This window comes from Pararge aegeria, chromosome 3, assembly GCF_905163445.1.
Source record: "Pararge aegeria chromosome 3, ilParAegt1.1, whole genome shotgun sequence".
Classification (NCBI taxonomy): Eukaryota; Metazoa; Arthropoda; class Insecta; order Lepidoptera; family Nymphalidae; genus Pararge; species Pararge aegeria.
This window is the reverse complement of record NC_053182.1, coordinates 17,470,533-17,498,246: the sequence shown is the minus strand read 5'-3', so window position 1 is coordinate 17,498,246 and position 27,714 is coordinate 17,470,533. Positions and strand designations below refer to the sequence as shown.

Below are 27,714 nucleotides of genomic sequence, written 5' to 3'. Positions count from 1 at the left end.
CATTGGATACGTTGCGATTCATTGAAGGAAGCATAAGTATATTCCCTGTAAATATATTAAATCAAACAAAGCATATTTTTTTTCCATAAAAACGTATTCAAAACGTTTACTTATGAAAACACGATTGAAGGTTAAAGACCGAAACGCGCATAGTACTAACACTAAACTACCAAATATTCACTACTAAATATTTATTGTATTATTTCTACGTATTTTGTATATAATACTAGCTGTTGCCCGCGACTTCGTCTGCATTTGATTTTGTTTTTTGATGTGGCATTAAATTTAGTTTTAGAGCCTAAAAAAATTAAAGAATTCAGTATCGCTAAGCCTTTAATGAGGGGTTTGCTGCTGTCCGCTGAGGAGTTCTGTCCTGTCCTGTCTATCTCCAACCACAGTTTGGGTAAAATTAAACACACAATATAACCTCTATAGTACAAAAATAATTATTTAAATCGGTTATAATTTGTCGGAGTTATGGAGTAAAATCGCTTAATATCAAGATAAAAAGTATTCTATATTTCTTCTAACACTTCCAAGAATATGTATAAAAAGTATCATGAAGATCGGTTCTGTAGTTTTCGCGTGAAAGCGTAACAAACAAACTTACATTCAAATTTATTTGACCTATACCACATCCGGGGGTAGCTGGAAAAGATCTCTTATAATAGAGATAAGCTTTCCTTTGTACACTTCAAGTTTCATATGTTCACAATCACAATTTATGGTACATAAATAATACATAAAGTTATCTGATTTCTTTCAGTCAAAACTATGGCAGTGGTTTACTCAAAAACTATTAGGTTTTCGGTTCCACAGATAAATCTCAGAGACAGTACATAATGTACCTCTAAAGCAGTGAAGTATTATTTCGGTTTTCATTTACACGTTGTACAAATAAAATCGCACCTAGAAACTACCAGCATAAGTTTTTGTCGTAAGCATTCAAGATGAGTCAAATAGAATTTTAACGAAATAAATTTGTTGTACCCAAACTTTTTGATAAAATAATTAATTTTATGCTAAATTAATAAAAAAATTTATGACTATAAATGAACATGCTCTGAAAAAAGAGGAGCTTTTTAAAGTAGGTTAAAAGGTTTAGCTGCCTTCAGCCAGTAACACAATAGTTTCATTTAGACCGATATGTATCTCCAGCACAGTCCATTTCAAATTGGGAACTGCAAACCGTATTGTGCTCATGTTAAAATATTGAAACAAAATAAATGGACATTTCGGTACGAGAGTTATTAATTAATACGGGCTTCAGCAAACCGTTCGTGCTGTTTGCTATAGATTCTGTACATCCATCCATCATCAATAACTGTTAAAAACAATTGTATTTTTATTAATAAACGGGGAAATGCAATAGTTGTTATTAAAAATAATATAAAGCGGTGATAGTCTAGTGGGTGAGACTTTAACTGTAACACTTTTCGCGTGTACCCAGTTCAAACACGGCACGCACCTCTTTTTTTATTTTTTTTATTTCAATATACTACGACAATACACACATCGCCATCTAGCCCCAAAGTAAGCGTAGCTTGTGTTATTATGTTAATACTTATAATATACAGATAAACACCCAGACACTGGAAAACACTTATGTTCATCACACAAACATTTTCCAGTTGTGGGAATCGTACCCACGGCCTTGGACTCAGAAAGCAGGGTCGCTGCCCACTGCGCCAGTCGGCCATCATAAACATCCATAAACCTCTATAAACTTTCCGAAGTTATGTGCATTTAATGCAATAATTAAATATTTAGATGTTAGAAAAGAGCAATCTGCTGAGTTTCTTGCCGGCTCTTCTCAGTAGAATCTGCCTTCCGAACCGGTGGTAGAGTCACTACAAACAGACTGACTTGACTTTTCAAAAATGCTTATAAACTAGGCCTACGTGAAATAAATGAAATAAATGAAAATGAACTCTTGTTATCTGTTAGATACATCTAATCACCACGCTGGCTTCGTGCGTATTGCAAGACTTCACACACCTTTGAAAACTTCATAGGGATCTCTTAGGAATACAGGTTTCCTCGCAATGTTTTCCTTCAGTGTTTAAGCAATTCAAATTCAAAATATCTTTATTCATGTAGGCCTATCACAGGCACTCATGAAGCGTTCATACACATATGTTTATATAATTGTAAGGTGATGGTGATAACTTCGTTCGCAAACCGAAATCTAAAGCTAGTAGGGTTCCAAACGCGCCCTGGTCTAAGAAGAGCCCACAACAAACTTAGCGCGGTATTTTTTTTTTGTTATCACCATCTCACAGTAAATTAATATTAAGCTATGAAGTTAGAGCAGTTCACACCCAAGCTTTTTTATCGTTAAAGTAATCCTTAACCTGGATTTTTCTGTAAGCTACGTTTTATATAAAATTTGAACTTATCGAGAAACACTCAATTAATATTTAAAAGCTAAAATTAAAAACGCACATAACTCGAAAAGTTAGTGTATGCCGCGGATCGAACTCGGTCCCCCCGAGAGGGAAACTGAAGGGCTACCTACTAGGTGTATCTACTCTATCTAATCTTCTATCACCGCTATAGAAGTTTAGGTAGAGTAGATACAAAAGCCTCTGGCTAGTCTACGCTTGTGTACTTCATACACAGTAATTTAGAGGCACCTGCAACAACTACCTTTCCGACCGCATTGCCCGAGGCTGGAAACATATCAAATAGTTCCCTTGTTACATGTACTGTGTAAGAATTAAGCGATTTCAAAGGTGTGCAGTTAACTTACAGCTATCGCTTGGTCGCAGTAGTAAGCAGTACTATTTTAATAATAGATTGGGGAAAAAGTCTTTTCGCATTATTTTATGTATGAACTTGTAATAAAATCTCTTTGGCTATACAATTTGTATCTGGCTGGTTTTGGTATCATTAAAAGTTTAAATTTTAAACAAGATAATTCCAAATTCAAAGTGGGAAAATGTGTGATTTTTATTTGATTTTCGTACTGTGAACATGAGTGAATCTAATAAAGAAATTCGATTTTAAAATTTAATATACAAATAAGGTAAAAATGCAACGCAAGCCAAAAAAATTGCGATGTTTATGGACCTATTACAGCGTCTTTGAGAGTAGCACAAATTTGGTTTCAATCCGGAAATTTTGTGTCAAAGATGCACCTCGCTCTGGTCGCCCTATTACGGATAAAATGGATGCCATATTTGAAAAAGTGGAGCAAGATCGGCATATCAGTAGTTACAACGTAGCTGAAGAACTGGGAATTGACCACAAAACAGTTTTGGCGCATTTGAAAAAAACCTAAACCTAATAGAAAAGTTTATATGACATTATATCTTGGCTTTTTAAAAAAAAGGATAATTTTGAAACAAAATGATAACAATATTAAAATAAATAATGCTCTAAGCGATGGAAGTAAGTCTCACAATATATAGAAACATCATATATGTATGAACATAATATATGAATATGTATGAATATTGAATTTAACAAACGGTTTATATAATTTATTTGTTAACGTAGCGCTTACAGACAATCTCGCCTGATGGTCACTGAGGTTGCCTTAGATTTTTTTTTTCTTAGAGTATTACTAAACAGTATACATCCTTGTTTAAAAAAATCCAAGTTGTAAGAAACAGGCAGCGCAGATCTCGGATCTTCCCGTATGAGTTTGTAACCTGGCTTGGTTGTCGACATTTATGTCAAGCAAAGTTTGTGAGCACAGGCTTTGAAAATGAACTATACGGTTGACTACAGTCTCACCGGGTGGTAAGTGATGGTGCAGTCTGTGATGGTAGCAGACACCGCATACGGCATACACACGCACAGTCAGCACAATTATTTTGAATAAATTTCTAAGCTATCTCTGCCGAGTATAAACCCGGGTCCTCATACTTTTAAGATCACAGTTTCATAGACCAGTTAGCATTCTCTTAGGTGTCACCAGAGTGGTCACCACTTTTCTCCCAATCAGGTTTAAATGTTTGACAACTCACGACGGGTGATCTAGATTAATAAGGAAAGAAGCGATTTTCTGACCGAAGTAAATATCACTTTACTTTAGAATTAGCCTGCTGTGCCTAACCAATTATTTTCCAGGAGAATAATACATTATGTCTGCTTTGAATATTAGGTATGTACAGGATTCAGATGTTTTCTAAAATGTACAATTCCATACATTGCCAGTAACACGTCGTATCATGTACCCTCTTTCTCGCTCACAATATTATTAGAAGGTAAAGTACCCTACCGAGTACCGAAGCTGAGGTTTCATATTTATGATATTTGCATACAATTGTTTATATCATCATCATCGTCGTCATATCAACCCATTGCCGGCCAACTACAGGGGCGGGTCTCCACTCACATTGAGAAGGGGCTAAGGCCGTAGTCCACCACGCTGGCCCAGTGCGGACTGGTGGACTCCACACACCTATAAGAACATAATGGAGAACTCTCAGACATGCAGGTTTCCTTACGATATTTTCTTTCAGCGTTGAAGCAAGTGATATTTTAATTGCTTATAACGCACATAACTTACACAAGTTAGAGGTGCGTGCTGGGATTCGAAACAGGAACCGTTCCTGCGAGATTTAAAAAATAACCTTTGTTGCTCATCCGTAGCAGTTAAACCGACCTAAGGAATATTTTGTAAAGCCGGCCGCGAATAATATAGTTTGGAAATAAATCTGGACCGGGTAGGTAGCAATGCAATTCGTTTCTAGGTTTTATTTTAAGATATTAAAACCTCTTATAACAGACGAAGTTGCGCCGGTCAGCTAGTTTATAATATCATTATACATTGCCAATTTGTGTTTATCGTAATTAATTTCCGTTAATCACGTTTTGTTCCAGAACTCCGAATAGATTATCCCTAATTAATTATTAGTACCTGTTGTAACCAATCTGTAGCCAATGAGCTGTGTAACCAATGAAGTTGGTGTTTGTTTTTTATTTACACGCACTATCTAGAATGTACTTCATCAGTCATTCGATTTCAATCTCCGTGTTTGGCAGACGGGTTGGTTATCTTGTAGATGGTGTAGTTCTTATAATTAGAAAAGAGTTAAGTTAGATAGTGTAACGTATTATAGTTTGGGTAAGCAAGGAGAACCAAGAAAGAAGTATTTGTTTTTTTTAATTTATTCTAAATGTATGTTTTTGTTCGCGGTGCTAGATTCGTCAAGTTTATGTCACAGCCTGATGGATCTTACAGCTTATAAGTACTCTCATGTCTCTCTTAATCCTTTTTTCTCCTTCTAACTGACAATATTATTTTGTATTCGCAAGTTGTGGCAGTCTTACGTATAAGTGGGTCTACAAAATTACGTTTATATGTTTTTTCATTTTTTGTTTAGTTTTTAAGAGTTGTTGTTGTGACCTGTTGATTGTCCCTTAAATAAATAAATAAATAAACCTATTGGTAAGGACGGTCCGGTCTATCTTTCGGTGGTAAACCCTGACTCGCACCTCTAACATTCCACGGTTTGGTGCGCTTTTAATCTATGTCATTAAATATAACTTGCTTTAACAGTAAAGGAAAATATCGCGAGAGAACCTGCAACAACTATGTTCTCGAAGGCGTATGAAGTCTACTAATACAACCACGTAATACACCAGCGTGGTGGTCTACGGCCTAAAACCTTTACATTCCAAAAAAAGACTGCTTTGTCGGTCGGTAATGGCTTGATTTTGATGTCGTGCTACCGTCATGCATTCCTGGTATTTTATTTCGAAACCGAAAACTTTAGAAACGAGAATTTCACTTTCCAAAAAAGCCTGAAAATAAATTGTATGTGCAATGTTTACTTTCGGGATTTGTTTATTTATTTATTGCTTTCATGTATAAATATATATGGCACACAATTATACTGTTAGTAGGTAGATAGGCATATACACATAAAGCCCCGTCAGGGTATTGCAATATGTTCGAGTAAGTATTTTAAAATTATTCTACAATTATTTTCAACAAGTTTTTTTTTATAATTAAAGATAAAAACACGCCAGGAAAAAAAAGAAACCTGTGTTACATTTGTAGTTTGTATAAGGGAGCATAAAATAATTTCGATTTTCATTTTTTTTTTCTTTTTTCTTTTAAGTTTGAGCGCAATATTATATTTTAAAATGTTGAGAAGTAGATGCATTGAAGCACAGAGTATCCAGTTACTATTAGAACTTAATACCTAAAGCTTATTGCTCTTCAAGCTCCTTTGTGCCTGGCATTTGAAAACCATTATTCATAACACAAAGAGGCTCGCAGAATTATATTCCAGCCGTAGGTTTGAATGTTTTAAACACGATGATGAAACTACGAGATTTAAATGCTCTTTATTCTATCCTATTATTAGATAAAAGTAATTTGCTCAAAGGAAAATATCCCTAGGCATTATTAGATACCTAAGCTGGGGTAATTTATCAATGGCCATAGATTTCCTATCTCTCTATACCTTAGGTTTCCTAGCGATGCCGTTAAAGGACATGATATTGAATTACTTAAAATAGTGAGATGCGTGCCGGCAATAGAACTCGGTCCTCCAAAAAGGAAACCGAGGTTCTAACAACTAAGCTATCACTGCTCTCTCGAATAACTGTAAGAATAAGAAATGCAAAAGACGCATTAAAATAGACACCCGATTATATTTTAGGAAAACGATACCAAAAAACACACAACCTATGATCGATATAAAATTATAAATGCAAAAGAGTGTTTTGCTTGTCCTTACTTTACGCCATAACTAAGAAAGCAATCGACTTCATTTTTGGTGTAGCGTTAGTTGGGGGAACAGAGAGTAGCATAGCTACTTTGTATCCAAAGAAAAGAAACGGGTTTCCACGGGATTTGTAAAAAACCGCAACCGTAACCGAAGGTATTCCATATCCAAAAGAAAACAATTATTTAGAGCGCCTTGTTGTCCGAGGCTAGGTGGTAGAACCAGAGCGCGCGGAAGGTCGCCCGTGCGAGGGACTGATCAAGTCAACTTGACTTAAGTCCCTACTAGTAGGGAAAAGTGGCGAAAGCTCGTGAAGCTAATAAAATCTGCTCTAAGCAGCACTTCATGATGACCACGACAACGACAAATGAGAATTTTCGTATTCGATCCGTTCCGATTCCGTATAACGTAAAAAACATGATTGCCATCTTAAAAATCGCCTTTTTCATTTGATTTCTTGTGACGAAACCTATCTCTGATATAATTTCCATAATTTGCCCGCCTTTATTAATTTTTGCGGTATACCAATGGCCGCAAGATAATTACGCATCTTTCAACAGGCTTGCGAAAGGCGTAAATTTCGCGATCTTTGCTGACGTACATCACTTCTGTATACAATGAGATGCAATGCAAATAAGAATTCAAACCTGTATTGAAATTCGTTATTACCCCGTCGTGCGAAGGAAGTACGCTTTAGGAGTTGGGGAATTTCAGGTCTATGCACCTATTCAACGTGTAAAGGAATTACGAAATACTGTTATAGTGTGCATTCGTATATTATAGAAAGAATCACCATGTCAAAATAATAAATCGAAATAGAAGCACGTTTATATTTCCATACAAACTTATTCGAAACATTCTAAGTTAAGATTACTTGTGACAACCCTATTCAAGGTAAAAGACTGACACATGCATAGTATTTATTAGCTACGCAACGCGTACCTAATAAAGCGGCAGGAGTCACATGATTCTACTTTTGCATGTGAAGGCTGTATCTGATTTCTTTCAGAAAAACTATGGCAATAGTTTACTCAAAAACTATTAGCGTTTCGGTTCCATAGATTAGTCTCAGAGACAGTAAATAATAAAATAAATAATTAAAATAGTTTCAAACAAACTAATTCAGTTTTTTCGAGATCTGCTTAGTCCGTCAATTAGTACTATTAAAAAAAGTTAGTCTTCAAGGCGGTCAAATAATTAGCCTAACCAAATACCTATTCCAAGAATCGATAGTTTTTTGGTTCGTACTGACTTTATACAATGAAAATCCATTTATCGTGTACATAAAGAGCAGGCTCCCAATAATAATAAAGCCTCAAATATTGTTATCATTATTATGTACACTCGGTACTATAAAAAGTTATTGCCTATAACGCAAAGAAAGTAGGCTTATCAGATTTATTTTACGGCGTCAGACATCATCGCTCTGTCCTTTGTGTACGCACTTACTACGTTGAAGTATAACTGATACAATGTTATTGCAGCATTTGGAGATTTATTTTATAACGAGCCGTGTTGAGTTTCTGGTTTCCAAGATAATATACATAAAATGATTATTTTAATTGGCTAAACGTTCCGTAAATCGGACTGTAATACGCTATTCATACTATACTATATATCACGTCAAAACATTATTTTTTTCTTGTAAGACTTAAGATATTATTTAGTTAGAAACAACAAACAAGTATTTATGCTCTAATAGATTTCTTAACGACATTGTAAATCTAACTCTATAGGCGGCACGGGTCTTACTAGGGTGCTATAAATAGCCAAGAGCAACCGGACGAAAAAAATCCTAAAACCGCCTCCTCTGTTAAATGAATTTTTAAACAACCTTTTTTATTGTAGTTGTGTTAATGGCTATCGGGTAGTGTAGTGGGTGCTTCGACACTCACTTTCGGGGGGCCAAGTTCTAATCCCGGTGCGCAGATTTTTCCAAGTTATATGCGTTTTAAGCAATTCAAATATCGCTCTAATCAACGGAGAAGGAAAACATCGTGAGGAAACCTGCGTGCCTGAGAGTTCTCCATATTGTTTTTTGAGTCCACCAATCTGCATTGGGCCAGCGTGGTGGACGAAGACCTTAGCCTGAGCCGGTAATGGGTTGATACGATGGTGATGACTTATTGTAGTCCTACGCGTTATTGGACATAACGAATTTTCTATCTGGCTGGTACTGAACTTTTCCTGGACAATAAGGAATTTAGTAATACCTATTTTGTAATATATACATTTTTTTTTATTCCACTACAAGTTAGCCCTTGACTGCAATTTCACCTGACGATGCAGTCTAAGATGGTAGCGGTCTAACCTGTAAGGTAGCGATGATTGGATAGTTTCTACGCGACATCATACCGGAACGCTGATTCGGTTTGCGTCACGTCTTTATCGGTAGGATGGCAACTACCCACGGCCAAAGCCTCCCAACAAACCAGACAAGAGAAAATTTAGAAACAATAAATTCCCAAACTAACCAACCAACCAATACCGGAAATCAAACCCGGGATCTCCAACTTTAACCACAGCGCCCACCGCTGCGCCATGGACGTCGACAAAATATTATTAAGCTAGCTGTACATATAAGTAAAATTTAATTAATAAAAAAAAAATTAAACTCCGCCGCGACAGCTATTCGCTGCCGTGACCAGGATTCGAACCTGGATTACTACGGCCACAACGTAGGGTCCTAACCACTAGACGATCACGGCTGTCGGAGCTGATGATTACACCGACGAAATAACCGTACCTTTAGATATTCTGTGTTTAGTGAAGCGTGAATGAAGCAAAAATAAAATAAAGAAACTATAGAAAACAGTTATTTTAATGTAAGATGTTTGATAACAATATAAACGCGTTCGTTACCTGCGCTGTATATTAAGAGTTTAAAGTTAGTAGAGCGACGTACTGTATTATTAATTTCTTTACGGATATACTTTTCATTTACAATAGTTTTGTTTTGTTTTTATTCGATGTAAGAAATGTATTATTAATAATGCGAGGAAAAAACAAAGGCATTTGATTTCAACGTAGGTAAATGTCAACGTTCGGGAAGTTTCCTTTAAGTCTTTCTTGTATTACCGTAGGAAATGAATACCGTAGGAAATAAATGTCCTAAAATATCTATTTATAGTCCTGTCTTTGCGAACTGATTAATTACTGGCGTTAGAAAGTAACATTACTGGCAATCGGTAATAGAGTTCTTGGATAATAAAGTATAATTTATTTAGGTACTAATTTAATTTATTTGTTGTTATTTAATTGACATTCCATGATTATAAATTTATTTTTCCATACAGTAAAATAATGACATTTTTATTTTATTCAGCCGTCATATTTTGATTATTTCATTTTGTTTATTTTCATGATGTTTTATTATATAAATGAATTTGTGTAAATTAAGATTTGCATGTCATTGAGTATGACTAAAAATGTATACCTACAATGTTTTAGGCACATAAAATAATTGAATTGAATTGAATAAGTTCGGAGTATGCTCGGAAATCAATTATTTTTTACGTTCAGAAATCGATTTTATGTTGTCTATTTTTACAGTACCGGTACAAGAAAAATAAAATTCTAATTAAGTAAATAATGGAGAGAAGGCAAAGGAGTGGAGAAAAATATATAACGCTTCGTGGTATAAAGAATATACTAAATAAAGTTTTTATAATAACACCAAAGCACTATCCGGAATGAATGATTGCCAAGAAAATGAAAGGAAATGGCGACTTTTTTCCGCAAGCGTTTAAAAGGGAGCCAATTCGATAGACAGACGGAAGATCCTGCGTCTGACAAATCCTATGAAATCTCGCTGCGGCTTCAGCCTCCCAAAACAAATTAATGTCATATATATTATTTGAAACGTGTCAGTTTGTGGGAACATATGAATGTCTGCATGTATATATGCTTGATTCTCTTTTACGCAAAAACTACGAAACAGATATTTAATAAACGTTTAGTAGTACACATCACTTATAATAAGTGTCAAGTAAGACGCCATAGATTATGCTATCTTGGCGTGCGCTGCATATACTGTTAGAGTGGGATTAAGATAATCGTTACATCGCCATCTAGCCTCAAAGTAAGCGTAGCTTGTGTTATGGGTACAAAGTACGAAGTCAAAGTCAAAAATATCTTTATTCAAGTAGGCCCATAGGTGGCACTTTTGATGCGTACATGAGAATTACACGGTTGTGAGATGATGGCGATAACCACATTCGTTAACTTATGACTAAAGCTACGAGGGTTCCAAACGCGTCCTGGAAACTGTACTAAAATGATTAATGAATATTTTTACGAATAACATACATAAATACTTATAACATACATATAAATACCCGGACACTAAAAACATTTATGTTCATTACACAAACATTTTCCATTTGTGGGAATCGATTATCGAACCCACGGCATTGGACTAAGAAAGCAGGGTCGCTGCGCACTGCGCCACTTGGCCGTCTGAAAATGCTGAAATTTCTAAAACCTTTGTAAAAAAATTAGAAGTACAGGATTTGCAACTCTAAATAGAGTAACATCACGTCTATTTTACTTTTGACTCCTCTATAGCGAGCAAATTCAGCAAATTTTGTACTAAGGCTACAGAAATTCTACGCAGACAAATTCGCGGGCATCTACTAGTGCACAATATTGAATTATTAACGCTCGGGAAACAAGGTAAACAAAACGCTGTCGACAGATGTAAATTCTAATAAAGCATATAATGTTCACATGAGAAATCACTCCGCGTATCAGTATTGTCATCAGAAAAACGTACCACGGTATTATAATCTTTACTTACATTATACGAACACGATACGACAGCGATTTTGAAAAGATATAAAGCAGTGGGTAGTTCACCCGAAGAAGCAGAATCAAAGGAGTTTTTTTTATCAATGCAATACGTCAAATAAACAGAAAAAAATTTGTGTATTAATTACTATCTATCGCCCGCAACTTAGAATTCATTTATATCGATTTATTTTATAAAATAGCGTGAGCATCTTCTATTTTCCCATACTTTAAAGTATCCTTGTCTGTTTCATGCCACGTCTATACAACATCTTTTTATCGATCTTAAGCTGTTAACATGTATGTAGGTACATAGATAACAAAGTTATTTTTTTCGTTTTTTTATACAACCTCAAGTTAAACTTTGCAATGCAGTTTCTACGTGGCATCGTATCGGAACTTTGTCAGAAGGGTGGTTACTAGCTACGGCCGAAGACTCCTTTCAGCAAAATACTACTTATTTTTTTACCCTGACAAAGACCGACTTATCATTGTGTTATAAAATAGAATAGCAGTTGTTTAGCAGTTAAGTCTTCTAGCGTCCTTAAGGGATAATTATTTATTAAGTCCTTTTGGTAATCGTAATGGGATAGGGACTTTTGGAACAGTTCCGGAATTTTTTTTTTAAGAAACGCCCTTTATAATTATTGAATTGTTAATTAATAATATTGATAATGGTTATGTATCCAATTGGGTACTGTTAATTCAAAATGATTGTTGGATGCGTGCTAGTTGCACGAATATGTCGTGACGTGTAAAGGCCCAAAGTGAAACAAGGGTAGGTACGGATAATCCCCGTATGCTAAACGTGTAATGAAAAATTCAATCAACATCCCATGTTTTAATATGCCTGTTGCGTTCATATTTTATAAAAATTGCGGTATGACCATCCTCAATATCGTCTAGGTATATAATATTACTAAGGGGTTTTCTATTCGTTGTAGAAAATAAAGGAAGTCAGATAATGTATACTAATATATACTATTGAAAAGTCAAGTCTATTTGTTCTGTATCTGTAACCGATTGCTTGCAGAAATAAATCCTACAATGTTCTTTATTGTGCTCTTCTTATGGTTTTGCGTGCAATGAACAGCACATACCGAAGAATAGAATAGTTATGCAGCGTTCTGACACACTTCAACTAACATCACCTTTCATAAAATACCAGCGGAAAAAACACTTATATTAAGTACATTGATTTAATAAGTTACTTTTTTTGGTCATTTATTAAAATTTCTTAATAATATTTAAATTCAAAAATATATATTGTATGTAAACATTACTGAGTCTTTTGGGTATTACAATTACTTACTATTAAACTACCTCCGAGTGTAGGTAAAATACTAAGGATTAAAGACATTTATTCTCAAAAGAAACAGTTTCACTTAATGAGAAATTAAAAAATTAACATAAAGAAATGGTAATATATTATCTAGTTCAGTGTAATACAAAAACAAAAGAAACACAAAAATACAAAAGGTGGCGCGTTTATAAAAAATTTAAACAATGCTTTTTTAACTTGTTTTTAAATGATTTAAAAGATTTCTCGCAAAACATCTCTTTGGGTAGACTATTGTATAGTAGTGCTCCCTCAACCTGTATAGTTTTACTGCCATACTTAGTTCTAGTCTTGGGTACTCTTAATTTATGCCTATTTCGTGTATTTAGATGTGATTTAGTTTTAAACGTAATTTGTGTATGTATGACTTCGGTAAGTAATTTTCTAACTAGTATGCATGTTATGTATTTATACAGTATGTTAGTTTTTTTTATAGTTAGAAGTTCTTTAGTTGGATAACGATAATCTGGTTGGAACAAGGTTTTCAAGAATTAGTTTCGAGAAATAGAAATATACAATTATACTTGAATAGAAATATACAATTTTATTTATAATAAACCCTAGGACTTCTAGAAATTATCGTAAAATTACAACGTCGCATATTAAAATTGAATCTAGTCATGCCCCCTAAGCCTGAAATGTTAACTCTGCCATTAAACGTTCAAGAAACAATTCAAAACACGTCATATCTAGCGGGCATGTTTCAACATCGCCTAATTAACTTGGTTTAATTAATGAATATCTTCTCTGAGACACAGTTCTGACATGCGGGCAAAGTGGGGTAAAGTTCACATTATGTGAACCTACGGGTGAGCACATAATATACGCTCAGTTTACAATTAAGCTTACTCAGTGAAACTATAATCTGTTAAGATAACTATGTATTAAATATTCGTTTGTTAATTTTATAATTAATTGTCTAACGTAAGCAGTTTTACTGTAGAATATAATATACTATTTGATATAAGCCAATTATTATACAGACACTACTTATACTATATTGCGTTGTGTAAAATTGTTTAGCTTTGTACCTATAATACTATTTGTGTATTTATTTATATCTATTAGAATTTATTTGTGAACTGAAATTCAAATTTTATTGTATTTTGTAGTAGAGTTCAGTTTTTGTAAAGAAATCGAGGATTTTCGTCGTGTATTTTCTACAATTTTATCAAAGACTCATTTTAGAAATGTGATTCAAATGTAATTATGAATAACTATAGAAGAGTTAAGATTTCTTAGGGATTATGACACACTAGTCTGAGAACTCAAATGTTATTAAGTATAGTAGAGTCTAGTATTTAAAAATACCGAGGATTTTCGCCCTCTATTTTCTAAGATTATGTCACATTCTCGTCTGAGAACTGCGATTCAAATGTGTTATACTATGAATCGGTCCAGTTTTTTTTGGTACCGCCTGATGGTTGGTTACAATGTGTATTACTGATAACCAGCAGGTAGTTGTAAAGCTAATAGTCAAGCTTTTTGTGACAGAGATTGTTAGGGGAAGTACTTTGTCAGACCTTTTCCTTGCATTCTCTGCGAAGTTAATGGAATAACAAAAGTGGAATCAGTCTATGAACTCAGAACTCAGAACGCGAAATCAGAACGTTTTACCCTTGCAAAAATACAAACACGCATATTAAACAGTCTATAATATATAATGTATACGTGTATATATAAGTATAATTGGTCGCTAACAATGGGCCTCATAAGAAGGCTCAGAGTCACTTAGCGGGCGATGGAGAGAGCTATGCTAGGAGTATCTCTACGTGATCAAATTAGAAATGTGGAGATTCGTAGAAGAACCAGAGGTACCGACATAGCTCAACGAGTTGCGAAGCTGAAGTGGCAATGGGCGGGGCACATTGTTCGGAGAAAGGATGGACGTTGGGATCCCAAGGTGCTGGAATGGCAGCCCCGCACTGGCAAGCGCAGCGTTGATCGACCCCCAAAGAGGTGGACGGACGACGGTAGATTTTAGCGGCACAAAAGCGTGGAATTTGGAACTCCCTACAAAGACCTATGTCCAGCAGTGGACGTCTATCGGTTGATATGAAGATGCTGAGTATAATTTTAAACAGGCCGCACTACACATGGCTAGTCTGGCGCAATACGTCACGCGCATGTCGAGGTCACCGATAACGCTAACCCATAACTTTTCCCCTAGCAAAAATCGCTCAAACGACTCAAGAAGTTTCACTTAAAAAAAAGTACGATAAATACTTATACATCCGCCTAGTTTCATACCTTAGTCATAACTCAAATTCACGATTCTTCACCAAGTTGCTTTTTTCATTGTTACGGTCGCTTTAAAAGAGTACCCTCGTAAAACATTTTGATGTCCAATCAAATTCTACAATGTCAAGCACGTAAGTACGTGCGTATGTAAAACATGTTTATGACTTGGAAAAGTTTTACAACTTTTCTTTACGACTTAATTGACAATCATTAAAAATTCCGCAACTTCACTCATCCAAGTGTGGTTAAGAATACAGAAACACGTAGTACATGCGCAATATAAGCAAACCAAAACAAGATAGGTAGAGCCTCCTAAGTAAATAATTTATTCATCAGTAGCCTTAGTACGAGATTTACTCACTCGCAATCGAGTCAATCGAGGCGTAGTTTTTGAGTATGGAATATTAAAACATCAGAGTAAAGTGGATCTAATTAGCATTCTGCTAAAGCTCAAATTTACCCACAACTCTTCAGCTCGTCCCTTTGAAATAACATTTGTAAAACAAAAATCAGAATACAAGATTTACGACTCTAAAAACAGTTGTATTAGGATCCATTTTACTTTGTCGATACAGAGTATGATATACGAAAACGACTCCTCGATTGCGAGTGAGCATATCTTTTACTAAGGCTACAGCTTATGAAGCTATTATTATATGGATACAATACCATCGCTCCTTGTGACGGTACTTTTACTGTCGAAACAAAAACCTGACGAAACAAAAATCCGACGGAAATCTGTCACAACAATAACAACTTTGAAAAGCTACGGTCTGAAAATTACATTAACTTAAGATGTCCGTTTTCAGTAACGACGAACAAGGCAATTCCTAAGTTAGTAACGCTTAATCAATGAAGATTCCCAGACATACATTTACCTTTCACCAATAGATTTTCACTAGATGACTTATATAACCAAACTTGTCATGTTTCTTGCCACGTGTGGTATTTTGAGTTTGTATTATCATATTTTTAATTTTTATAATGGATTTAACGTTAAAAAAAAACACATTTCTTCGATTGCCGAGTGTCAGTTTACGAAATCCCTAAACATTACGCACAGCCGGAACGGTGTCGTAACTTAAGATCGCGCCTAACGTGTTTAGTCATCATCTAATAGATATTGCGACGTTCTTTTCTCTACGCATATTACATATACGTTGAAAACGGGTATTATTATCTACATAGCTCGAAAAGTCGCGAAACTGACAGTGGCAGTGGGCGGGGCACATAGCTCGGAGAGTCGATGGACATTGGGATCCCATGGTGCTGGAATGGCGTCCTAGCACCTCCATGCTTATTTCAGCCGCAAAGCAGCATTGTTGCAATGCTGTGTTTAAGTCTGAAGTTTGTAGCTGCTGGCGTAATTACAGGCACATGTGACTGTGAGGTTGATGGACCTCAGGACGACACGTTGCAGGACGTTGCTCTGTTTATAGGAGATGAGTTTCCACTAACCATCAGGTGAAACATCTGCTTGAACCGTCAATTAGGACCATGAATAAATATGCTGTGGATAATGATCCCAATTAATGTTATTTATTACATCTAAATCGCTTTTCACAAAGTGTCATCCTTACTGTTGTTGTTTACTGGAAGGGAAAATCGATGAATGGCAACCGGCGCGAGACTTTCTGACTTTAACTGCGTTACATTAAAGTGTTATTGCCATCATTCCGCAAGTAGGTGTCTGTAAACATACGGGTGGCTATTATTTCATTATTAAATTATACAGAAACCGCATACACTACTACTGAAGTATCAAAAACCAAGGTAAGTCACGTCATTCTATTTTGCAGTTGACAGTTATTAATTTACCTCTAATGTTCTACATGTTTATCATAAAATGGGAAAAATGAGAAAAGTCTGTGAGCTGGCAACTTTCCGCGGGTGTGAGGTCAGATGTGTACGGGGAATTTTCACTGTTTAACTTTTTGAACACACTTAATGCAATATTGACTTAATGTTGTTTTTTCTATGATAGTAAATTATTGGATATTTCTTTTCTTTTACTTCGCAAAACTGAAAATTAACTGTTTACTCTATTATAAACTATAGAACTATTTGGCATGTGTATGCAATGCAAATCCGTTCGACATGATATGACGAATTTCCTGGCGCAGTTGAGAGCGCTCAGACGCGATCTTAAAAGTGGCAGTTCCAAGGTGCGATCCCTAGCAGGTTCATTGTAATTACATAACAGAATTTTGGTTTACCTTTACAGTTTAGCCCTAGACTGGAATTTCCCCTGAATGTTGCAGTCTAAGATGGTAGCAGGCTGACTTGTTACGGGTCATTAAATCGATACCTCTAATCGGATTCGAAATCGCTTGACGGCACGTCTTTAACGTAGGGTGGTAACTAGCCATTACCAGAGCGACCCGACCTAAACAGAAAAAAAATATTGTAAATTTGCAAGTTTCCCTCTGTGAAGAGCGTACAAGAAAACACTATAATATATAATCTGTGCACTAAAAAACTAAGTGTTCAAACTTATTATCCGAGGGTAGCACCGCGGGGCGCAGCTAGTTTAATATATTTTCCCTATTTCGGTTGTGATGAGCGCTTGTGCGTTTACAATCGGGCTCGGAAGCAAAGTTTCCAGATCTAAGAGAATTCATACGCATTCAACATTTTCTTAACTAATTATGACTTGGTGAGGAATTTTCACTTGCTAAAGCTATGTTGGAAAATAATAAACTTTCACACAAAACATATTATATTCATATGGAGGACGCCATGTAGTGGAATATTTATTGAATAACTATTGGCGATTTTCGCAGTCGATTGACGCAGTGGGTCCTTTGCTTTGCTTTCTAAATCCAAGGCTGCGAGTTCCCACCGCTGGAAAATGTTTGTGCGATGAACACGGATGATGAACACACTAAATGTTGATGTTTACCTGTAAATTATAAGTATTTATGTATATTTTACATAAAAATGATCATCAGTAGTACCTACCCATAGCACAAACTACGCTTACTTTGGGGCTGGGTGGCGATGTGTGTGTGTTGTGTGTACTACTAGCAACTCGCCCCGGCTTCTCACGGTCGCAGTACTTCATGTGGGACAGTTCGGAGTGGTTAATAATGATTATGATTATTCGCGCTTTTCAGAAGCAAATCTTAGGATTTCATGTTTTTTCTATAGTATGCATAAATAAAAACCTTCCTCTGAATCGTTCTTTCGTTTGTCAATCGTTGAAAATGTTAACAGCATGTCGCTTGTTATCAGCATCGTTTGATGTCGCCTGTCCCCCGCATTGGGCATTAGGGGTTGTGCTGGGACTAGAACTCAGCCCCCGAAAGTCAAGTCGAAGTCCTACCTACTGGGCTATCAGCGCTTATTTTTTTTTTTTTATTCCACTACAAGTTAGGCCTTGACTGCAATCTCACGTGGAGGCAGTGGCGTGCATAGAGGGTATGCACAGGGTATGCAGATGATATAAACTTAAGAAATTCTCCAGTAAGAGTTATAAAAACATAATGGTAGGCTTTTTATACCTCTTACAAAGTCTCTCCTTAAGTTTTTTTTAACTCGTACTGGAGATTATCTTCATTTTATATCATCTGCATTTCTTGTGCATACCCTCTATGCACGCCACTGCGTGGAGGTATGTGATGATGCAGTCTAAGATGGTAGCGCGCTAACCTATAAGGGAGAATTTTTTTTTTTTTTTTTTATACTACGACAATACACACATCGCCACCTAGCCCCAAAGTAAGCGTAGCTTGTGTTATGGGTACTAAGATGACTGATGGATATTTTTATGAATTATATATACATAAATACTTAGAAAATACATATAAACACCCAGACACTGAAAAACACTTAATGCTCATCACACAAACATTTTCCAGTTGTGGGAATCGAACCCACGGCCTTGGACTCAGAAAGCAGGGTCGCTGCCCACTGCGCCAGTCGGCCGTCTAGCACAATTTTCTTGTAACTGCTATTCCGTCGTGGGTTAAAATGAAAATCATAGCCCCTCTTCACACATCGTAGCTACTCGCCGCAAGGCCTCTCATCATTTACCCATAAGATAACGTAACGACATACAATATGACATTTTCGCATCAACGCCGGCTCAGTCCCATCTGGTCGACCCTTTATTATTACTTGTTCAATGTAATAACTTGGGCGTTCGGTTCGGTTCGAGATGGCAACGGTAGGTATGTTACACAGAAAAGGTCTCCCACAATAGATAAAATAATCACAGACTAAAAACTCGTTTCTTTTTTTATTACAATCACATTTATGATGCTATGCCGATTGGTGCAGTGGGCAGCGACCATGCTTTCTGAGGTTAAGACTGTGGGTTCGATTCACAAAACTGGAGAATGTTTGTGTGATAAACATGAATGTTTTTCAGTGGCTGGGTGTTTATGTGTGTATTATACATATTTATGTATTATGTTATTCATAACAATATTCATAACACAAGTTAGGCTTACTTTGGGGCTAGATTGCGATGTTTTTCGTAATATATTTATTTTATTTTTTATTTAGTATTTATTAGTCAAACCTTGTATTATTTTTAGCACAAATATTATATTGTAGTTACTATTGGTGGCGTTTTTCGGTTTTTTCTTTTTCTTCAATCCTGCAAAAATCGTCCATAATCCAGGGCTAAAAGTATCCTACATCTGTCTCCAGGATACAAACTATCTGTTATCTGTATGCAAAATGTTGTTGTATGGATGTTTTTATTTTTCAATCTAATCTAACCTGTATGGGGTATATATGTGTAGCACTCCTATCGGCTTGGTGGCAAGTCTTTACATACCTACCTTAGGTAGGTATGTAAAGAGGGCTTGATGTCTAGGGTGACCATAGACATCAAGCCACCAAGTATATATAGTGCAAATAATACAAATTTAATTTCAAGCCGTACAGCGCCATCTTTGTTACATAAGTTACAACTAGTATTTCCATATTCGAGTGAAGCTCGTTTTCTCGGTACTGAACGGCAGAGTTTCTAGCCACGGCCGTAGCCTTCTACCAGACATAATTCTATGGCAAGAGTGAAGAGACATTTTCTGGGCGATCACAACCGAATCGCAATCGGCATTAAAGTTGCCAAGCGGAAGTTTCAGGCTAGAGTAAGTTACTAAAACACTCATAGCCTGACATAACCTAACGCCTTTTCATTGTGGGAGGAGACCCTTGCTCTGAATGAATAGCCCATAGGAGTCAGTGGCGTGCACTGGGCTTCTTACCAGGGTATGCATACAGCAGGGAATTTATATTCCCTAAGTCGCCTCGTACGACTCCCGCGAGAAGAAGAGTGGTGAAGAAAACTGTATTCTAATCTGATCTGCCGTCTCCATTAGGGCGCTTGTACACGCTAAGAAAATTTGCCGTTCCTGCGACAGACAAGACAAATTTTTCGTGTAGACGACAAGAATTTTGTCTGTTCCACACACGAAAACTTTTCGTGTCTTCCGCAGACAAGACCAATGGAAACGTGTACACGACACGATTCTTTTCGTGCAGTCGACAGTCGGGCGTAGGGCGCGCAAGTAATAACAAGTGTAATCAGTGAGTTTCGTTTATTTATATAAATGTTAACTACAAAGCAAAAAAGAATGATAATTGCATATTATTATTATAACAAAATAAAAAAGGAAACAAAAAACAAGAGACTTTACTGGGTTCATCCAATTATACAAGAGAAAAATGGGTTTGGCGGGTTCATTACCCTTTACCGTGTCATGCGACAACATGAGGAAAAATTTGTGGATTATTTTCGCATGAAAATGTCTACGTTTGACAAGCTTTTGACAACAATAGAAAATAATATACGACATGAAAATACCAAAATGCGAGAAAGTATTCCTCCATACATTAGATTGGCCGTAACATTAAGGTAAGTAATTTTTTTAAGCATATTGATTTGAACGTTATACAATAATAAATGTCTTTGAAGTGTTACATGTTTCCAAATTCAACAGACTCCACATGTTCATATTCTTCAGAAAAGTCAAAGTGAAATTCATCTGTATGCGATGTTTCCACACTACTAATAGTTTCGGTGTCAAATTCAATGGATGTAGATTTTTGAGTACTGTAACCTGGTCGAGTCGAGTATGATGGGCCGGGTACGTTAAATGACGACGTAGAAGGCTGCGTTGTTTTGTAATACTCAGTACTCCATTGATGCTGAACATCACTTCCCTTTCGTTGTTGCGTAGAACGCACAAGTTTTAAAACTTCAAACTGGAAATCCACCATTTCCTCATCACTGAACTTATCAACACTCGGAGCTATACTTTTAAAAAATGACATGGCACGGCTCTCTTCTTCTTTGGTAACAGCCTTTATAAATTCTGCCATATTTTTGTCCACCTCGCTAACATCCTGTTTCTTTTTTTTCGCGATCGGTGTATGTTCTACGGGACTTTTTTCCACGTTTGTTGTTTCGGGTATATTTGACTCAGTGTCTCGGCGTGTTACAATTTTTGTCAAAAATAACATTTCGTCGTAAAAATCACATTTACGAATCTTCTTAGCACCCGATCCCGATTTCATTTCTTTAAGTCTTCTGTGACATTTCATCCACCTATCTCGCAAACTTGTCCATTTTTTTGCTGTAGACTTTGCTGAAACAAAAAACGAACTACCGTTAGAAAGTAGGTACCATCTATTGCAAGTAGACATAAACTTCATATAAAAAAGGAAATGACCTCATTGTAAGAGTAAGAACACACTTGCAATTAATCGCACTGCAAGTTGCAAGTGTGTTCTTGCTCTAAGACATTGTTACAATTTTTTACAGATACATGGCAACTGGAGATACCTTCGCACGTCTTCATTTCGATTTTCGAATCGGAATAAAAACAATAGCGAACATTGTACGTGAAGTTACTCATCATATTTGGTCAGAATTATCTACAGTTTATATGCGGATGCCAACACAAGAAGAATGGTTGAATATAGCACAAAGATATGAAATAAATGCCAATTTTCCACACTGTCTTGGAGCACTGGACGGGAAACATATTAGAATAATTAAACCCGAAGAAAGTGGATCAATGTTTTTAAATTATAAACATTTCTTTTCTATTGTTCTCATGGCTATTGTGGATTCCAACTACAATTACATTTTTATTGATGTAGGGTCGTATGGTAAAGAATGTGATTCAAATGTTTTCAAAGAAACACAGTTTTGGAAAAAACTTGTTGACAATACGTTAAACATACCATCCCCATGCTCTATAATAAATACTAACTATATATTACCATATGTTTTTGTAGCTGATGAAGCTTTCGCACTTCATGCTAACGTACTTCGACCCTACGGTGGTAACGAACTCACAAAAGAACAAAAGATATTTAATTATCGCTTGACAAGGGCAAGAAGATACGTCGAGTGTGCATTTGGAATAATGGCCAACAAATGGAGAATTCTGCACCGATCTTTAAACTTAAGTCTCGATTTAACAGTTGCTATTGTAAAAACTACTTGCGTTTTGCAAAATTTTATTCATACAGAAGAAGGTCACGTTGAGCCTTTAATCAATCGAGACCGATTAAATAGTCCATTGCATTTAGAAGGCAATAATCTCACAGCAGACGAAATTCGTCAAAAATATACTGAATATTTTTCCTCTGATGAAGGATCACTGCCATGGCAAGATAAATACACATAAAAAATAAGTTCTAAAACTAAAACCCGACTACTAAATTTTAATCCAAAAAGTGTGAAACAAGGAATTATTCTTACCTGCCATATTGTTTAAATAAACAATTACATGTTATATTTTTTTTCATGTTTATACGTATTTTATTATAAGTATTAGTCATTATCGTTTTTAGCAAAGCCGTGTCCGTATGCTACTTAGCGCTATTGAACTTATGATTGCTTGCAACTTAAATCTTTTATTGTAGATGTATTTAATGTGGGTAACGACAATGATTAATATTTATAATAATATATAGCTATATAGAATATATCTAGTAATCTGTATTTTTGAAAATTGTAAAAAGATAGTAATATGTTGTATGTACTTACCATATTCATTTTTTTTGACATTTGTCATTTCGTCGAAGTCTTTGTTTAAGATAGTAAATATTTCTCTCCATGCTTCGTATGTGAGTCTTTTATCTTTATATATGTCTAAAGTTTTGTCCCACAATACCGGTCGTCCTTCTACTAAAGTTATAAGTAACTCATCAGCCATTTTGTACTCTACGCTGCAATACACGTCCACACCAAACGCACAACGCACAACAAAAACTGGGCTGGCTCAACCCTACTACACCGCCCCCCCGCCGCTCCGCAACAACGTTCGCCGCGTCGTGTCTTGCGCAGACAAGATTTTTTTTCGTGCACCGCTGCGAGCAGTGTACACAGTTATTTTCTAGTTACGACACGAATTCTTAGGTACGCCCGGCGTTTTTTCTTAGCGTGTACAAGCGCCCATAGTTATTAAAAAGTGGAATATAATCGTGCATAATATCGTTTATAGGTAAAAAATAATGATCCCGTTTTCAAAAGAATTATGAAGCAAGAAGCTATCTTTGACGGTAAAAATGATAGCATTTTGGAATAAAACGTCGCGCGCCGGTCACGAAGCACAATACGCTGTTTGCAGCTCGCGCGAACAATGGAGCGACAGCACGGAGATAATATTTTTAGCAGATGACTGGTGTGTGGATGCAGTGACAGCGGGTAGAAATGCGCCTGATGTACCAAAATCATGAAGCGATAGCAGTTAGAGTGCTCCTGTAAATCGAAAAACACAAAGAACAAACGCGTTTGCTGCAAAAGCGAACAATGGAGCGACAGCACGAAGATAATATTTTTAGGAGATGACTTGTTTGTGGAAGCAGTGACAGCGGATATAAATGCACTTGATGAACAAAAATCATGAAGCGCTAGCTGTTCGTGTGCTCCTTTAAAACGCAAAACACAAAGCATAAACGCGTTTACAATGAAGCGATAACTCGAAGGATAACAATTTAAATGATTGGTGTGTGTTCACGGTGAAAGCGGTCAGAAATACTACTAGTAAAAGCAATTCATGAAGGACAAATGCATTTGCTGCCGTAGCGAACAATGGAGCATCAGCACGAAGATAATATTTTAAGCAGATGACTGGTGTGTTGTCTTAGTGATAGCGGTTAGAAATATTCCTGATGAACGAAAATCATGAAGCGCAATACTCATTTTGCAGCAAGCGTGAACAATGGAGCGACAGCAAGAAGATTATATTTTTAGCGGTTTACTGTTGTGTGGTCGTAGTTGCAGCGGTTAGAAATACACGAGATAAACGCAAATCATAAAGCTCGATACGTGATTTCTTACAAACAGGTAGAAGCAACAGAGCAGCCTCTTCATTGCTCGCTGTTGGGGAATGGCAGTTATAGTAAACCGGTACCCTTAATCGGTTTCTACGCGGCAAATTACCGGAACGCTAAACCACTTGGCGGCACGTCCTTGAGTGTATTCTTTAAACTCCTAATTTTATTTATGTAAATAAATACATTTAGTATCGTTTTTAATATTTTTAAAACATACATTGCACATTTAATAAAAAAAGGCATATTACAAAACCCATGCGAAAGTGTGTCTTTATGTTACCCATGTGCGGCTCAATTACTACATTGATCTAAATAAATTTGAACTATATTATATAGCTTACATTCTGAGATCATTATGTCACTATTTATCCGGGAAACTCAACCGAGCAACGCTTGATAATTTTTAATGCAAAGGTCGTTTAGGTTAGCTGTTAATAATTATAAGGAATCACAGATAAACCCATCATTGCAAAAATTTGCACCTGTGAAACGGAAATAGAACACATTTTATCGAGGAAAAACTAGATAAGTAAGATATATAAAAGATATTTTTTAACTTTATCCTATTTTTCGCTTCACTAAATTCAGTACGACCCCTTTATCCCCCACGTTCAACAAAACTTATATATATTTCAAAGCACTTAGAGAATTGCAGTGGATATGAGGTTATGGAGGCAAACAAAACATTTAAGCCATTATCCCTTAAGCTATCGTATTGTGACCGAGCCGCGGGTACATGCAGTCACCGCACAAAGCGCGATTCACTTTAAATGGTAAAGTTGGGGTTACAGTGATACCGTTTAACGATTTTGTTTATTAAAAAATATTGTTTCAAAGGTTTAATGGCAAAGGTTATCTTGCTCTAGATTTGAAAGAACCAAAGGAATTTTTTGATTATTTTCAAGCTTACGTTATTGTGTTATAAGGTTTTATATCTTCAGGCAGATAATAAGTATTACTTTGATAAAAGCATGTAATAAAAATTGTGAATGTGCTTATGAATTGAAGCAGAATGGTGGTCTATGTTTCAAAAATCTCTCTCCTATGAGAAGGGTCGTTATTCCAAACATTAGTAAGTTAAAGAATATGCATGTTTCAGACAAACCAGAATAAATTTAAGAAATAACCGAAATATAAAATAAGAAATAAATCAGATCAGACTTCAACAGTAAGTAGCTATAGAAAATTTATTTCCCACTATTTTTATGGCTTTCAATATGTCTCAGAATCGACTTGAAATAAAGAGGCAATCGTCAACATAAATCTGTTTGGAGAACGAGCAGTTTATACGATACTATAATCTATTTTATCGATACTTTATGTGGATCAACCCTTGATAACTCGGGGATAGGTAGAGTTGCCACACGTCACGTACTTATATACGAGACTCACCGTATTAGACCGCATTTTTTCCGTATTTCGACAAAATACAACTTCAAAATAAGACTGAGCGAAAAAATTATTTATAAATTTATTTTATAAATAATTTCTATTTCAACCGTACCAAAAGAATTTGGTACGGTTGAAATCACTTACACATATAAGAAGATATAAAAAAAATAATAAAGCCTTTATTTCCAACAGTAAAACTCTGTTTATACATAACAATTTTCAGTCGTACATAATAATTTCAGTTAGAGTGTGTATGTCAAAATTGTACAATCATTTTCTTTCTTTCTATATAAGTTATTTTTATTTTAGTTTGTCATTTATAAAATCGTTGTATCTCAATGTTAGGTATTTACCATGTAAGTAGATATAGTGGAATAGAAAAGCCACAGGTCGGGTTTTGGGCTTCGGGAGAGAAAACGACCCGTATTGGTTCCTAGAAGTTAACATAGCAACCCTAGGGATAGGGGCAGTTATAAAAAATAAAAAAACGTGGGTGCGTTGAACCTTAACGCGCGATTGAAGTAAAACTTTTATTATTATTTATTGATGAAAGAGTAAAATGGTCCCGGGACTCCGCCGTTTCATTTAATATTTTATTTAAAATTCATTAAAATCACTTTCACATTTTTATAAACATTTTCATTTGTTAAATAGAATAAATAATGGAGAGTAGAACATTGAAGGTCAGATCGGCACACGTTAATATAACTTTTTCATTGAATATTATAGAATTTCGCAATCGCCAGAAAATTTATTAATAATATATTTATTACTAATAAATAAACAAGTGTGACACTGTTAAAGATCTAGGCTTACATCTTGATAAACAACTATCATGGTCTGTGCATGTCAACGTATTGAGTAGGAGGATGTTTGCGACTATTAGGTTATTGCGTCGCCTGCGTTCTGTTCTTCCAATTCCGACCAAAGTTATGTTGGCACATTCTCTTATTCTCTCTATTCTTGATTATGCGGACGCAAGCTATCTTAACCTGACCGAGGACCAACTGAACAAACTTGAGCGTCTTCAAAATCTCGCTATTCGGTTCATATTTGGCTTACGCAAATATGATCATGTATCTGAATTTAGACTAAAGCTTAAGTGGCTCCCTATTCGTAGTCGCCGGGATCTGCATGTTCTGTCGCTTCTGTACTGTGTGTTATTTAACCCTAAAACTCCCTCTTACATAAAGGAGAAATTTAATTTTCTTGGAGTGCAGTCAGATATACGTTCTTGTCGTACGCTGACTTTGAGCATGCCGTTTCATAAAACTAAGTTTTATAAGCATTCATTCATTGTTCAAGCTACTGAACTGTGGAATGCACTCCCAATAAGCATACGACAGTCAAGGTCACTAGACATATTCAAAAATGCTGTTAAAGCCCATTATCTTGAACAATAAAGAAGACAGTGATAGTTCTTACTCATATTTAAGTATGTTTTAGTATATATTAGTTTATTATTTTTTATATTTATTATTATTAATATTTTATGTGTGTAATCTTGATAAGTATTAGTGTGTAATTGTTCGTAAATATGTATATAATAATAATACACCCCACCAATCGGTTTCCCTTGGTTTTCCTAATCCTAAGGTTGCCTGGAAGAGATCGCTACTAAGCGATAAGGCCGCCCTTTGTATCCTACTTTTTAAGTTTATTTTTGTTGTGTCCATTGTTTTTTTTTTTACTATTTGTGGTTTACAAATAAAGTGTATAAATAAATAAAAAATAAATAAATAAGTGTATTTAGAGATTTTTCCAAAAACTGCAATTTAAATATTTTTTTTCTAAACTGTTGAATTTTTATTCACTATGCTATTCACAATTAAACCGTTTGAAAATATTAGGAATAAATAATCCTAATTGATTATGATATTTGCCACTAGCTGGCGTATAAGTCATAAGCGTGGAGTATATGACATATAATACTTACGACCAATCCAAATTATTATTTTT

The 27,714-nt window shown here is 35.6% G+C and overlaps 2 protein-coding genes and 1 non-coding gene across 3 annotated transcripts; 1 reads left to right on the top strand and 2 right to left on the bottom strand.

Annotated features, from left to right (window-relative positions):
- Positions 1-9,325: 9,325 nt before the first annotated feature.
- Positions 9,326-9,397, bottom strand: Trnah-gug. Its single transcript has one exon. It is a non-coding gene; the product is annotated as a tRNA-His (tRNA).
- Positions 9,398-20,398: 11,001 nt separating this feature from the next.
- Positions 20,399-23,028, top strand: LOC120637276 (protein ALP1-like). The gene is made up of 2 exons (XM_039909033.1): positions 20,399-20,926; positions 21,836-23,028. Exons 1-2 carry the CDS (start codon positions 20,622-20,624, stop codon positions 22,707-22,709), a joined length of 1,179 nt encoding a protein of 392 aa, XP_039764967.1. The 5' UTR covers positions 20,399-20,621; the 3' UTR covers positions 22,710-23,028.
- Positions 20,920-23,472, bottom strand: LOC120637277. Its single transcript, XM_039909034.1, has 2 exons — positions 23,072-23,472; positions 20,920-21,659 (listed from the first exon to the last, which is right to left on the bottom strand). The coding sequence occupies exons 1-2, from the start codon at positions 23,238-23,240 to the stop codon at positions 20,989-20,991; spliced, it is 840 nt and encodes a 279-aa protein (XP_039764968.1). The 5' UTR covers positions 23,241-23,472; the 3' UTR covers positions 20,920-20,988.
- Between the last annotated feature and the right edge of the window lie 4,242 nt (positions 23,473-27,714).